This window comes from Ascochyta rabiei, chromosome 11 (genome assembly GCF_004011695.2).
Source record: "Ascochyta rabiei chromosome 11, complete sequence".
Taxonomy (NCBI): domain Eukaryota; kingdom Fungi; phylum Ascomycota; class Dothideomycetes; order Pleosporales; family Didymellaceae; genus Ascochyta; species Ascochyta rabiei.
Genome location: NC_082415.1, coordinates 164,442 through 179,846, shown reverse-complemented (window position 1 = coordinate 179,846; position 15,405 = coordinate 164,442). Strand labels below are relative to the sequence as shown.

At 49.5% G+C, this 15,405-nt stretch overlaps 5 protein-coding genes across 5 annotated transcripts, besides 5 other annotated features; 4 read left to right on the top strand and 1 right to left on the bottom strand.

Annotated features, from left to right (window-relative positions):
* Positions 1–1,238: 1,238 nt before the first annotated feature.
* Positions 1,239–1,478, top strand: EKO05_0006745 (uncharacterized protein; the record flags this gene model as incomplete). The annotated part of the gene is made up of 1 exon (XM_038946206.1): positions 1,239–1,478. The coding sequence occupies one exon, from the start codon at positions 1,239–1,241 to the stop codon at positions 1,476–1,478; it is 240 nt and encodes a 79-aa protein (XP_038797283.1).
* A 592-nt stretch (positions 1,479–2,070) lies between these two features.
* On the top strand, positions 2,071–2,493 carry EKO05_0006744 (uncharacterized protein; the record flags this gene model as incomplete). Its single annotated transcript, XM_038946205.1, has 1 exon — positions 2,071–2,493. One exon carries the CDS (start codon positions 2,071–2,073, stop codon positions 2,491–2,493), a length of 423 nt encoding a protein of 140 aa, XP_038797282.1.
* A 775-nt stretch (positions 2,494–3,268) lies between these two features.
* Positions 3,269–4,889, top strand: EKO05_0006743 (MFS transporter (Seo1); the record flags this gene model as incomplete). The annotated part of the gene is made up of 3 exons (XM_038940713.1): positions 3,269–3,552; positions 3,602–3,900; positions 3,955–4,889. The coding sequence occupies 3 exons, from the start codon at positions 3,269–3,271 to the stop codon at positions 4,887–4,889; spliced, it is 1,518 nt and encodes a 505-aa protein (XP_038797281.1).
* An 816-nt stretch (positions 4,890–5,705) lies between these two features.
* Positions 5,706–7,587: a mobile genetic element.
* Positions 6,074–6,267: a mobile genetic element.
* Positions 6,437–6,603: a mobile genetic element.
* A 33-nt stretch (positions 7,588–7,620) lies between the features above and the next one.
* Positions 7,621–7,653: a tandem repeat.
* A 1,085-nt stretch (positions 7,654–8,738) lies between these two features.
* Positions 8,739–8,780: a tandem repeat.
* Positions 8,781–10,364: 1,584 nt separating this feature from the next.
* Positions 10,365–11,519, top strand: EKO05_0006742 (uncharacterized protein; the record flags this gene model as incomplete). Its single annotated transcript, XM_038946204.1, has 1 exon — positions 10,365–11,519. One exon carries the CDS (start codon positions 10,365–10,367, stop codon positions 11,517–11,519), a length of 1,155 nt encoding a protein of 384 aa, XP_038797280.1.
* A 107-nt stretch (positions 11,520–11,626) lies between these two features.
* Positions 11,627–13,525, bottom strand: EKO05_0006741 (E2 ubiquitin-conjugating enzyme; the record flags this gene model as incomplete). The annotated part of the gene is made up of 1 exon (XM_038946203.2): positions 11,627–13,525. The coding sequence occupies one exon, from the start codon at positions 13,523–13,525 to the stop codon at positions 11,627–11,629; it is 1,899 nt and encodes a 632-aa protein (XP_038797279.2).
* Positions 13,526–15,405: the final 1,880 nt, after the last annotated feature.

Below are 15,405 nucleotides of genomic sequence, written 5' to 3'. Positions count from 1 at the left end.
TACACGTGGTCAGACTCCATAAGAACAGGTCTTGTGGTGTCTCTTCAAGGCTATTGAGTGTACAAAGTTGTTGATCTACGGTTGAACGTCGCATACGCATTCCAGGAAAGTGAACGGCGGCGCAGCGCAGCGCAGCATCATGTCTTACTTGTCTTCTTGAATTTTCTGGAAACCTGAGTCGGCCGACTAGCGCCTGCGGTATGACGTAAGCTACCACACGCTACGGCAGCTGAAGCTAGCGACGCTGCTAATGTCATCGCCATGCCATCGTTACTAACTCAATTCTGCCTTACATGTGGAGTTTTGCGGAATTGATCCTGATATTCTTGGGTGAGGCTTCTAAGGAAGGTTTGCGTAAGCGACCGAGCCAGAGTTGAGCTCATTGAGATCTTCCAGATGGATCTCGAACAAGAAGGAGCCAATGGTACCACTTAATGAGGTAGTTAAGAGCTGTATGGGGATTTGCAGTTGGTGCTAGGAAGGACCCGTCGAATGTCGTTGCTGGCCTCTTCTGAATTAATAGTTAGTTTTCAATCCAATTTTTGAGGCCTTCTGACTGACCGAATAGCTAGCGAGTATGACGTAGCCTGCTATAGCCGCAGCATTCAGCATCGGTAGTACATCATCAACCCTACCTTGGCATAAACATAAGGTCTCGAAGTTCTTCGGATAACGATGTAGGCACTTTTTCAGCCACAATTTGTCGTATCTGCTTGAGACGAACCAAGTGGGTCATAGCCGCGTGGTAGGCGTGGCGCAAATTTAACAGCGGCATCGTTATGCCGCGTCAGGTCCATTATCCTACATCTTGCTTCGCAGAATTCGGTACTGGTGAAGTATAGCTACATGACACGGTAGACGAACCATATTCCGCCGCTGAGCTGTGACGCGGCATCCTACGAGTGCGCTTTTAGTGATCTCTCGTAGATATATATGTGCTTCGCGGCTCCCACTAAGATCCACTACCATCACGCAATCTTCAGCGCAATCACAGACCCGAATAGCACCCGGTTTACCCCTCAGTCAAATACGTCTCTTCCTGCTCCACAATCACGACTCCACTCTCAAGGACTCGATATTGGTCTTTTGCACAAGATCGAGGAGAAGGTCCTGCGCAAGGACCCCAATCACACAACCGCATCGAATACCTTCCTCAACAGCAAGGCGGATACCAGCAACAGCTGCAACAGTACCAGCAAGGTGGCTTCGGCGGCGGTGAAACGAACAACAGCCCAAGCATGAGCGGCGGGATGGGCCGTGGTCACCACGGCGGCATGGAGAGCAGCATGCGTGGCCAGCAACATCACGGGGGCGGTGGTATGGGCGGCCCAGGTGGTCAAGGAGCCTTTGGCGGCCTCGGTGGACACCAAGGTGGCTTTGGAAGTAGCATTGGCGGGGGGCACGGCGGCCACTATGGAAGTGGAGGTACGGGCGGTGGCATGGGAGCAAACCGAGGGGGCCCGGGAGGGAGGTGGTAGATTGAGATGACTTTTACTCGTCGAATGATACCCGCGAATGCTCAGACCGTCGACCTTCTACTACTCCATTGCCCTCTTCTGATGCCTCGTTTCTATGACAGGTGTCTTGGCTGAAAAGATCTCGAGCCTCATTTGTCTGGTCAAACATTGAGATTCGCGTGGAAATTCCACCCGTGATACATTGAGCTCTTGGTGAATTGGCATGAGGTCGGTCGGGGTATGGTAGGACAGTCGCATGGCAACTTCAAGAGAATACTTTCTGCAAGTCTTGATCGTGACCAAGCTTCTGTAGGAGGTTGCTTGACTGCGCCCGGGAAGTTTTCAGCCCTCAGATGTGCACTAAGTGGGTCTTGGGAGGCAATATGGCCAATCATCGCGCTCAGGCATCCAACCCCTTAGCGCGCGACATTCCGAAAACACGCTCCGGCACGGCTGCCTCATGACTTGACACCGCCGGTAAACATACTGTAGGTAGCACAGTAGGTCCCAAATTTCCTACTCTTCCCGCCACTCGATTGTACGTATTGTCGTCGCTCTTTCCCCGCAACTGTTCTCTGCACCACCTGAGCCTACATAGTATACTTTCTCTGATATGCCTTCAACACTCGTTTTCGCTTCTCTTCTTGTTCACGCCGCTGCGCAATCGACAATCCTTTACATTCCCTTCTATGTCTTGGATACCCAGTCAATCGATGCGTCGATCGTAGCTGCGAACCCACCTGCCACTACTATGCAACTCGCCTGTCCTTCAGGCACAGATTCGAACGACTGCGGTCTCTTCCCTGACATGACCCTCGTCTATGGCCCTTCTACATACCACTTGGATATGGGCGTCGGTGATGGAAACGCCTTCACAGGTACCGCAGATTGCTCGAGGGGGGCGAACACAGCACTTTGTACCGAGTTCGCAACGGGCAGTGAAGCGAATTTCCCGGGCAGCAGTACAACAACGTACGCAAGCGAGGACATTCTTACTCTCCCTGAGACAGTCGCGAGCGGAGCCGAGAGGCTTTGAAGCGTGCAGGCTACCGCGACTGGCAGCGCGAGTGCAAGTGGGAGCGCAAGTGGGAGCGGAGGTGGCAGTGCGACATCTGGCAGCGCGGTGAGCACCACGACAGCAAGCGTTACCCAGATTACTGCCATGAACAGTGCATCTGTGAGTGGAGTTCTCCACACGGAAGCTGCTTCAGCAACCCCATCGTCCGGTGCGGCTTCAGCAAATTCTGTCTTCTTCCAGGCCGGTCTTCTTGGCGCGGTTGCGAGTCTCCTGGGCGAGATGCTCTTTGGAATAGAATAGTAGCGCAAGCAGCAAGAGCGAGATAATCAATCATGTAACTAATACAGAGGTAACTTAAGGTTCTTTCCTATCATACATGGTCTGTTCTTCCATCATGTTGGGTTCTCAGCACGTCATCGCTTAAGATGCCTCAAAACGCTTTCACCACTCAAATCCTTTACCTTGATTCGACCAGTACGCCCATACTCGAACGTGTGCTTTTATTCTCCGGTATTGTGCCGCTATCAAAGACTTGGCAACATCCACATGTGCAGTTGCTCAGTCGCCATCACCCACTTTTGACTGAGTCGCGCATCTCCATCTGGAGGAGGCCGCTGTCGGACTGCACCACTTGGACGCTGGGCTTATATGCAATATTTTTGTTGTATTGCGCAATGAAAGTGTCGGTAGTTCACGGAGCGCTTGTGTTCCACCTTGTGCAAGAACAGATAAAGGTCCTTGATCGTTCGTCCCTGAACGTATATCTCCATACCGACTTTTCGAGCACATCAAAATGGCTCCGGCTCCAGAGACAACAATACCGCGCGACAAGTGGTGGAAGTTGAAGTGGTTCTCTGACGATGATACCAAGGAAGACCGCCGGCTCATCTCCAAGATCGATTTATTCCTCGTTCCTTATTCGGTTCTGGGATACTGGGTCAAGTACATCGATCAGTCGAACCTCAACAACGCTTATGTTGCTGGCATGAAAGAGGACCTAGGCTTCAATGGCAACGAGCTAGTGCAGCTGCAGACGTTGTATACCTTAGGCTCAGTTCTAGGCCAGATACCGTTCCTGTGAGTCTACGTTCAAGCCAGGAGCAATTATGTACTGATGGTACTGCAGGTTCATCATGACATACGTTCCTGTGCACTGGCTGATCCCAGGATGCGACATCTTGTGGGGGGTCTTCACACTTTTGCAGTATCGCGTCAACTCCTACCCTGAACTCGCCGCCTACCGCTTCATGATTGGGTGGTTCGAAGCCGCATTCTTCCCTGCGATGCACTATGTCTTCGGCTCTTGGTATCGGGGTCACGAGATCGCACGTCGTGGTGGCATATTTTACACGGGCCTTGCCCTCGGCACTTTGACTGCTGGTCTCATTCAAGCCGGAGCTTCTCAGCGCCTCGAAGGTGTTCACGGTACGTTGGAAAACACACAAAACGCTTCTGGGAATCAACTGACATACAGTTCAGGATTGGAAGGTTGGAGGTGGATGTACATCATTTGCGCGATTATCACAATCCCAATCGGCATTCTGGGCTACTTTGTCATTCCGGGCACCGTGGACCAGCCCAATCGCTGGATCATCACTGACCACGACATTGAAGTTGCCCGAGAGCGCCTTGAGAAGCACGGTCATGTGACCAAGGGCAAGATGAAGTTCGGGCACATCAAGAGGACACTTCTCGGGCTCCGGTTCTGGACTGTCGTCACCACAGACGTTTTGTTCTGGAACGCTGGGATCCACAAGAGCACTGCTTCTTTCCTGCTGTGGATCAAGTCAATTGCACCAGGTCGCTTCAGCGTCGCAAAGATCAATGAGCTGGGCACCATTGCTCCTGCGCTTGGCATCGGTTATACCCTATTCGCCTGCTTTGCTTCCGACATGTACCTAGGCCCTGCATGGGCCATCACCATGTGCTCTGTCTTCAACGCAGCAGGCCTTGCAGTCTTGACAGCGTGGACAGTCCCTGAAGGTGCACTCTGGTTCGGCTTCGCGACGATGTACTGGTCCAATGCTCTGTCCAGTATCTTTCATGGCTGGGTCAACAACTTACTGCGAGACAGTCCTGAGGAGAGGAGCTTCACCCTTGTGCTTATCAACCTCCTGTCGCAATCTTCAACGGCTTGGACGCCGTTGCTCACGTTTCCGACTGTGGAGTCACCGAGATATCGCAAGGGGTACTCGTTCTGCCTTGGCTGTGCGATCGCACTGATCTTGTTCACGTGGATCATGCATTACTATCTCAAACGAGACGCGAGACAAGTGAATGGGACAGTTGTTGTCGAGACTGATAGTGGGCATGAAGAGAACGCAGTGTCAGCGATTAACCAGGATGTCAAGGTGCAGAGAGCTTCCGTGTCGGACGTAGGATTTTTCGCAGGTTCAAGCGACCAGAAGGTTTAGCGAGCTGGTTCAAAAAGTTGCAGACACAAGTCTACTTGTGTGTATAAATTGTTTCCTCTAAACAATGTGTCTGCAGTTTTTATTGATGAACACCCGAATTAAAAATTAAATGTTTATGACCTTCCATTGTCTTTCTGTCTTTTCATGTAAGGTATCGCAACTGTATCGACGTAAATATCGAAATGATCGACAAGGAGTGATGCTCAAAATAGTGTATGAGGCGACTGTAAATAAATCACTGTGGGAGCTGTCGTCCTGTGATTCAGCCCCCCCTTCTCACGTCGAATCTACCAGCACACAGGGGCCCTGATCCAGTCCTATTAACACACAGTACAATGATCACAGCAGCTACGACTAACATATATCCATTGTAAAGCTCTAGATAGCTCTCCTCCTCGTGAGAGCTAGTGTATCTTTATTGTCTACAGATAGATAGCAGAGCAACTGAGTCTTCATAGGGCCACATGTGCCAGTGTGCACAGATCGGAGGAGCCCGTGAAACGCCTGAGTGCTCGGCAAAGTAGCTGCCTAGTGAACGCTGGAAGCAGGCTTGTCAACAATCAAAATAAATAACATTTTAGGCCTCTGTTTGATTCGTTTAACAGTTTTTGGCTGCAGGCGTTTGTTGAATTGAATTTTGAGCCCTAATGAGTTAGTTTTGTTGGTTTGATTGAATATTCGAAAAAGAAGCAAGGTCGAGCCATGATCACATGAAATCACGTGATTGCATTCCACATGGGGCTACACGAGGCCCTCCTCGCCACCCTTGCTTAGTTAGCTATTCAAATAAAATCCAACAGAAATAATATTTTTTGATAACGTACTCCACAGGTGAGCGGATCAAACGGGTGAGCGGATCACTCTGCCAAGACTACACCAAACCTCCACCTTACCACGCAATGCCTCAACAACAACATCAATCTACGCCCTTAAGAGAAGCTGCGATACAGCTTGCGCTCCAGGCAATTAAACAAGACGCAATGCTTACTGTGTGATGCGCTGCAGCTATATATAACGCGCCTTACAGCACACTACACGCTTGATACACAGGACGACCTGCACAAGCTAATTATACGCCAGTTTAACAGATTATAGACTAGACTAAGAAGGACGTGATTGCTAAGTACATCCTTAAGCTAGATGCACAAGGATTTGCCCCTTAGCTAGCTACTGTAGCTAATATAGCTAATTCTTTGCGTGCTAAGCGCAATATAGGCTATGTTGGCATAAACTGGCCTAACACGTTTATTAAGCGCTGCCCTAACCTTAAAGTAAGGTTTAATCGCAAGTACGACTACAAGAGAGCCCTCTGTAAGGATCTAGAGATTATTAGGGGCTGGTTTAGGCTTGTAGCGAATGTTAAAGCTAAGTATAGCATCTAGGACAATAACACGTACAACTTTAATAAGACAGGCTTTATAATAGGCCAGATATTAACAGGAGCAGTTGTTACAGGCTTAGAGCGTTAAGGACGGCTAAAGGCAGTGCAGCAGGGCAATTAAGAGTGGACAACGGTCATATAGGGCATTAATGGCACAGGGTAGGCTATTCTACCCTTTATTATCTTTAAAGGCTGTAACCACCTCTCTGCCTGGTACAAAGAGGACAATCTGCCCTATGACTGGGTTATTAGAGTCTCTAAGAACAGATGGACTACTAACAAGCTTAGTCTAGACTTGTTAAAGCACTTTAATGCCTATACAAAGACGCGCACCTAAGAAGTACACCAGCTGCTCCTTATTAACAGCCACAAGAGCCACAACTCCCTTAACTTCTAACAATACTGTAAGGAAGCAAAGATTGTTACACTATATATGCTTCTACACTTATCTTACCTCTTATAACTACTAGATATAGGTTGTTTTGCCCCTCTAAAGAAGGTATATAGGCGCTAAGCTAAGAATCTTATACGCAACTATATTACTTATATTACTAAAACTAAGTTCCTACTATGCTTTATAGACGCCTATAAGGAGACATTTACTTCTAGCAATATCTAAGGAGGCTTCTAAGGCGCTAGAATAGTCCCCCTTAACCTAGAACGGGTTATAATGGGTCTTAATGTCCGCCTACGTACCCTACCGCTACCTACTATAGAAGATGAGCCCTAGCAGTCCCAAACCCCAAGCACTACCCTGCAATTAGGGTCGCAATTAACGCTAGTTTAAGAGAGGATTTAAAGGCATGCAAGCAGCTTACTAACTTTAATAGTTAAGGCCTTTAAAAAGCTTGCTAAAGGCGCAGCTTTAGTAGCGCATAAGCTAGTGTTGGCTTAAAGGGAGATTACTAGGCTTCGAGCAGCAAATAAGGCTGCTACGCGACGTAAATCGCATAAAAGAAAGCAATTACAGCAGGAGGGAGTCCTAACAGCTAAGGAAGGCCTTTAATTAACTACTCTAACTAAGTTTAGGGCGCATGGTAATAGTAAGAAGGTAAAGAAGCAAGTGTGCGCTAAAGGAGGGGAAGTAACCTAAAGATGCTGTACAAAGTGCTATAATGTTAGACATAACTTACGTATATGTAAGAAGGCTGTAGAAGATGTTTCTAAATAATATTATATACTGCACTACTGTATATAAGGCCAAAGTAGGCTAATGCGAGCTATAATAGGGTAGAAATTTGGTGTGGTCTTGGCAGAGTGATCCGCTCACCCGTTTGATCCGCTCACCTGTGGAGTACGTTAGAAATTATAATTTTATCTAGTTCTAACTCCTCTCAACGTTTTGTTGGTTTAATTTAAAATAAGCAAACTAAATTAAATTAATGTTACCGAATGTGTTTGTTTGATGTCAGCCTTAGCTGGAAGACCCCGCGAATTCGTTGATTTGCTCCGCACTGAAGAGACTTGATCGCTCAAAGCATCCTGTAGCATCAGATCTTATGTTCCTCGTCAGAACCTTCTTCGAACTCGCTTTCGTTGTCAAGACTATCCCTTCGCAAAGATCCTATTTTGAAAGGGTTGGGCAGCTTCTTGTATCTCTAGCTATTCGGTGCAATGACGTCCAACAGCCCTTTGTGCCTGAGATACTCAACACTCCAGTCGCTAAAATATATTTGTTCGAGACGTGGCAGCACGTTGTTGGCCTTCTGAGCAATTTCTAGAAGCGCGTAGTGTGCTAAAGGTGTGCGGCACGGATAATCTTCAAAGTGCAGCGTTTTCAAAGTCGACGGTAGACGTGTTGCAAAAGCTAGCTGTCGCAATGTTCCAGGCGTCTCGCTTATAAAGTCATCGCTCCTGTAGCTCTTGATAGCCTCTCTGTACTCATTGGACGAATGGTCCACAAGGTCCATCCCGGACGCCAAGGGTTCCCTGGGTCGAGGGGATTGCGGATCGCTTGTGAGTAGGCAAGTTGAACAGCGCAAGGTCTTGAGCCGCTTGAAGTCCGCAAGAGATGCGTAGAGCAGCTCTTTGCCTATTTCAACACAGCGCGGCGTCTTGTTCAAGTCAGCGACGTTGTGCCACCCCGATTTTCGCGCGAATCGCTTACCTCCCCATTTTTTCCTCAAATTATTAGACGTCCAAGAAAATGTCCGGCATATTTAATGGGCGCAGTGGTGATCTTCTTCGGCGAGAACGTACCACGCTCGTAGAGAAGCTGATACTGTCCACTTTCGTGGGCAAAACTCTTCAGACCATTGATCTTGCTCAGAACTTGTATCAAGCTGTCTGTCCCGAACGTTGACGTTGGCAAGACGATCTTTGTTATATTTGAACTGGAGATGTTGTTCACATTGGTGTGTTGAATAGCGCCATTCATCATGCTGGCCAGCGTGTCCAACCGTACGTAGTACGGCCCGTAACGGTTACGGGTTACGGCCGTAAATATAGTAAGTAACGGCAATTATATGAGCTGTAGCTGTATACGTACCGTAGCTATATATAAAGCTGTAATACAGTTGTAGTACGGCCAACCTTGGTGTTAACAATAGGGGGATAGGGGGGGGGGCCGCACGGGCTACTATTGTTGAAACTCAACACTACGCCTGACGCGAGGCCTCAACGGTATCACCACCTCCTCCCCTACCACGCCACAACGCGATTATTGCGTTTTTTTTTAATATTAACACGCACAAAGGCAGATAAAGCCTATAGAACACGTTTCTAAGCACAGAGGCGTTACAGGATAGGCCTTCTTTACAGTTATTAACTACGCTAGACTAAAAATAGTAACTGTACACCCGTAGCTACGTCTCTACGCCGTAAAGTAGGCCTACGCCGTAATTTTAGGACGTAACGGCCAACAATAATTGCCGTTACTTACAGCAATCGACCTTTGCCGTAGCCGTTTACTTACGGTTGGACACGCTGATGCTGGCGGCAAATGTATCAAGACGCGGCAGATGCATGCCGGCTAAAAGCCAGTCTGCGGGTAGACCACCCTCGTTAATGTTTCGGTCTAGCCTGACCTCGATGGATTGGAAAGGTTGCAATGATAATCCTGCCTTTCCTGGAGAAGCGTGTGGGAGGTCCATGAGAAGTCTAAGAAGGTCATCATCGCCTACGATGTCTCCGAAGCATTCCAATCTGCGCAGATTAGGCGCGAGGTAGACCAGATAATTGGACATAGTTCGCATCTCGAAGTTGCAGAGGCCAATAGTTTAAGCTGCACGCTAGTGCACATCTTTAAATTTGTCCAATACAAGCCCTTTCGTGGTTGCGAAAGTCCCCAGGTGATTGAGTAAGTCGTCTTCCTCAGACGCGCTGTACGCACCGGGCTCATCATACTCAAACTCGCATTTGAAGGTCTCGATATAGCGCGCAAGATGCGGCTTTCATGCATATTTAGCAGCTTCTCGTGGAAAGGTCTCTTGAAAGGCTTGGTTTCGACTGTGTTCCAATATCGCCAAAGTTTTCGGTACCTTGAAATGATTTTGTTCAGTACATTGTGGAATTCTCGACGACACAGCGCCAGGTTCTAGGCATCGTGATGTTCGCAGGAGTCTCCGATAGCCAAGAAAAGCTCAGTAGGTAGTTCTTGGATAGACATGATAATGTGGTGAAATTCGAGAACTATGTTCGATTGAAATCCGCAAACGAATAGTTCTACTCCGGCCAAGCACGAAGCGAGATTGACAGACGACGCCACAATTCTGCTTGGCTAGGCTGCAGTCTGGAGATCCTCTGATAAATGTGTTCGGCGCGCAGCAGCAGTCTTCTGATTCAACGAGCCGCCTCACAGCCAGCTAACTCATTATCAAGCGTGAAAAGGCTGATCATGAGTCGAGCCAGCGATAATCACGCTAAGGATCAGGCTGTCGCCGCGGAAAGCTACTGTGGCACGTTTTGGGGTAAAAAAGGATTGCATTGCTGTGGCTGTTGATCGTGGAGGTAAGCAGAATGTCTCGCCTGTGATTGGCTCGATCCTATTCGATCGCCACCCAAAGTCATTCCTCCCAGAAGCAACAACACCAAAGTAGGGCGGCGGGCTTGGGCGCTCTCTACTCCCAACGTCATACATACTTTCTCGCAACAACATGTCGCAGCCAACAATCAGCATTGTAGGTGCAGGCATTGGAGGACTCGCGCTTGGCCGATGCCTTTCACAGCGTGGCATACGCGCCATTCTTTATGAAAAAGCACCTTCAAGTCCTCGTCACAGCTACGCGATTACGCTCCAGCCAGCTTCATATCGGCCGCTACTTCAGGCATTGAACATCGACGAGGGCACGTTCAGAACTCGTGTCGCAGTTGATGCCGGTATCGGCGGCTCTGGCGCCATTAACACCGAAGGGTACGGCTATCGCAACCTCGAAACGGCATCATTTCGAGCACATCGGGGCAAATTTGAGGAATTGTTGAGAGAAGGGCTGGATGTAAGATGGGAGCATACACTGCAGAATGTGATTCCAAATGCAGGCGATCGACTGAGCCTGAAATTCGAAAATGGACAGTCGGCGTCAAGCGACATCGTCATTGGAGTCGAGGGTCCCCACTCAACCATCCGCAAGGAGTTTCTGCCAGCTGAAAACCCGACAATACTCCCTTATGTGGTATTCAACGGCAGGCGAAGGATATCCCGAGAACTATTCGAACGACATTACGCCGCAGCATTTAGCAATACAACGGTTTTGGAACTCAGACGAGAAGCGATCGTTCTGAACATCAGCATCAACGAAGCCAGCCAGGATGAAGTCAGCATTAGTTGGATCTACTCCCGCCCTGCACAGGTGTCTTCTGACGCGCTTCACAAGCCCAACAGGGCGAACGCAGCCGCTAGAGACATACCTAAGGAGTTCTTTGAAGAGGTCGGGGCGCTGAAAGAGCTAACCCAACCATTCGCCGATGTGTTCGACGCTGAGAAGCTGCGCAAAGAGCGAATCCTGCACTGGCTGATGCGCAGCATACTGGTCTCGAAACCCGAGCTACAGCAGTTAGCGGAAAGAGGAATCTTGCTGATGGGCGATGCTGCGCATGCAGAGCAGATCATTGGTGGCGGTGGGGCAAATGGTGCGATAGAAGACGGGTTGAATTTTGCAGACTGGATTGTAGAGAAGGGCACTGCAGATCTTACAAGCTGGTACGACACGAGGTATGCGAGCTGGCAGGACGGGCAAGAGAAGAGTCAGGCGTGTATTGCGGGTATACATGGGGAGCAGAGTACCAGCAAAAATTCGCTGCAGCACCTGTGATGGTCAATCGCATTGGAGCCGCTCTGACGGTACGCATTGCAGATTTTGCACCATTCGCGAGGACCTTGTCTCCCACCTCTGCCACCTCTTCTCGACACGAACCCCCTTTAGCTGACCTTCCGATTGGGGAAGAACGTTGGTCTCCCTTTCCACCCATTCCAATACCACTTCTCCCCACTGTTGTACCACGTGATCATTGCATCTGTAATGTCTACTCCCTCCGCAACTTCAACATCACGTTCGCGCACCTTGCGGATCATGTACAGCTCCGCTTGCGACATTGGCACGATTGAGTACCCAGCTTTCACACTATCTGTAATGGAACGTCGAAGGAACGCTGTGAACTCCGTCTTGCTGGGAATATGCTCAATGCCCATGGCTCTCAAAAACCCTGGAAAACCACTGATCTCGCGGATGCTACGAATGTGCTGTGCCATTGTCGCAGAAACGCCTGGTGGTGGTGCACCATGACTGTCGAAGAGCCCTTCGCGCAGTTCCACAAGTGACTTGCCTGCTGGACGAGCGGAGGAGCCGAACAATCTGATGAACATAAGAAGACGGTAAGACGTTGTCGAAGCCTCGAAAGTTTTCACTAGGCGATACTCCGATATGGCAGATGGTTCCAGATATGCGAGCTCAGCCATATCGGCGCCTTTGGAATCGAGCATCCAAACGACATTGCGGAGAATGGCTTCTTTAATGATCTGGAAGCCGAGAGGTTGCGTGAGTCCATTGTCCGAAATGAGAGAGGCGACAAGCAGGTGTCCGAGATCAGGGAATTGCTTTTTGGTATGTGGGCCCGTCATGAAGCGATTTACCCTCTCGTTCGCAGCCTTGACAATGGCTAAATTCTCCGTAGCGAGGCAAAGCAACAAATGAAAGCAGGCAAAGTAGGCCTCCACGGCCTTTTCTGAAGCGTGGCTGAGTGTGCTCCGCTCGTCCGGTTGCCGGAACCCCTTCTCAACATCTGCAGAGAACTGGACTACGACACTGTTCATGAGATGGTAAACAACATCGATGTCTTCAGGCTCGTTGCTAAGTATTCCTGCGTGGCTGTGTATGCTATGGAGACACGCTGTCGCGTTCGTCTTCACTCCGTTCCAGTGACGTCTGCTAAGCGGCAGTGGCTGCCACTTGTCGAATTTTACACCCTGAATGCTACGGCGCACATTGTGCTGGAAGAAGGCCTCCTGACTGAGCAGGTCGAATTCAGATCTTAAGATTGGCTTTTTGCCGCCAGTTACAGAGATGCCACACCCAAGCTTAGCGTTTATGTAAGATTTCTTCAAACAAAAGCATTGCAGCTCGCGCGTACGGATGAAGTCGTAGGAATGAACAGTGCGTTTGACTAGTGGAATGGCGTCGGCAAGCGCGAGTACGTCTTTTGTAGGTATTTCCTCTAACATCAGAATTACAACCTCATCAGGAAGCGAGAGCAGTTTTGAAATTGTCGCTGCTGATTCCGTAGGCGCTTTCGAAGTCTCGTTGGTAATACGTTTGGGTGTCCACTCCGGGCCGAATCCACAGCTATCGCAGTAGTAGCTGGATGATTCACGACCTTCATGCCGAGTGTACCGTCGTACGGTTCCTCTTTGGCGATACTCTGCCAGATCTACTGTGTCTCCGCTATGATCTTGTTCGAGCGAGTCGCTGCTGAAAAAGCTCAACAGCTGGATGAGTACGCCTTTGAGCGTGTACGCGGGTGTCCAGCCCTCAGTAGTGTTGAGGACGCTAGCACATATATAGTCTCCGTATATATTGGGGTGGACTACGTCACTTTGTATGGTGACCACAGGAGCTTTAAGCGGATAGTCGTGCGGGAACTCAACGAAGAGGTGCAGCGGCTGGTACTCTTCAGGGGTGAGGATGAGGCAGGCATTGTAGAGGTCCTGGTCGTTCACTTGGAAGTGCACGTTGGGGTACGGATCCTGTTGTATATCGGCGACATCTTTCAGGAGTCGATGATGGAGGGCTTTCGATGGTGATGGTTCGTTGGAGGCCATCATATCTGCATTCATTGGCTGAGTCCAAGAACGGATAACAAAAGGTCCTGTAGAACCAGGGCCGACCGTGGATAGAACATCTCCATTTCAAAATTTTAAGCCATGTTTATATATGCACAGTGAACGACGTATTCGTCTCTACAGACGCCCTTCTTCGTCGTGCTTGAAGGCGACTATGATAATTTTAGACTCTGTGCACCCAGGCAGCTGCACGGGAAAGGCGGAACTTTGTGCTGTATGCCCTTTTCGTTCAGCGGTCTGCCGCCCTTTCCATCCACCATAGCTCCACATATGCTATGGCGCATATGCTAGACGCACGTGCTGGGCGCAGCACGCTGATCGTCATGGTCTTTCTCTCTTTGGCATACTTGCTTTGGCTCGTGACACGTCTGGAGTGACGCTGTGTCAGGTTGAGAGTGCGGCTGTGGCGCCGAAGCCGCGCGGGCCCACAAAAACGAATTCTGACACGACAAATCTTTGTGAACAAAACTCGAATCTGAAACTTACGCACTCTCCAGGCATATCGTCTAACTGGAAGAAAGGACAGCTTGGGCTGCGAAATTGCTCGGTCCGGCTTGGCCGGTGAAATTTCCAGACCCCCGGTAAATTTCCATCACCACAACTGCCTCATGGTCACAAACTTTCTGTGTTCACGTCTCACATGAGTTGCATGAACTCCAGGCTCATTCCCATTAATCGTGGAGAACGCTTTGCGGCAGGATCAACCTAGCAAACAGGCACGACAGGAGGTTATGTTGTGTTTCGAGGTCAAGACAGGAACCAACGTTGCGAACCTTATTTCAACGGTTCAACCAACGTCTTGAGAGTTGGGCTCGTGGCGAAACAAGCTGCGCAGCGCCCTCCACACTTTTAATATGTACTTCCCGCAGCCTTCCGCTAATTATCCAACGTCTGAAACCGTGCGTTGGCGGCTATACTTCTTTGAGCGGTCGATCAGCGCCCTTCCGCCAGGCACTACCATATTTTGCAATAGTGAGGCGCTCAATGGAGAAATTGACGGCGGTAACAGTATTGCTGATCAAAGATGATGAACGACGGATGAACACATAGGGCTCACCGACAGTGGTATTAAGAATAAGTTTTTGAACCAACAGAGAAAGTCATTTCAACCCATCCTACAGGATTCGATGTAGGCTGGGAGCTGTCGCCGACCTCTTTTTCTCTTTTTTACCTGCTGCGTCGGCCATTACTAATTACTCCATTCATACCCACACTGAACCATGGCATCGCTACTACAAGATCCTTACCCCGAAGTGGAGATGGCACTGCCACCAATCGCTCAACCGCTTCGAAAACCGAGCCTTGTCCCATCTGTAGAAGAATGCGTTGGGGACTGCAAACCATTCGCACGTTCGAACTCAGGCCTCAGTAGGGGCACTAAGGAGACCATTCGTCGCAAGCACGAGTCATACAACCTATCCGGCAGTATCTACCTCGTAACATCTTCAGGCACGATTTTGAACCTGCCTGTACCCTCCGAGAGCCCTGCCGACCCACTGAACTGGAGTCGATGGAAGACAGCCGGTGCCATCGCTGCCGTAGCTTGCTATTCCACCGTCTCACTAACAATGGTACAAGCAGCTAGCATGTTCTTTCACGGACTAATGGTAGAATTTGAAGGACAGGTAAGCATATACTGTTCATAGTGCATTGGCGTCGTGTACTGGCTGACTGGATCGAAAGGAAATCCAACCATGGAATATAGAGACACTCGTCACAGCTCCTACATTGTTCATCGGCCTTGGTGCACTGCTCTGGGCCCCCTTGTCCCTTGGCATGGGTAGGCGTCCAGTGTTTTTGATAGTGGCGTTGATGATGCTGGTGGTAACTACCGGAGCCGGGTATTCAAGAAGCTTTTACCA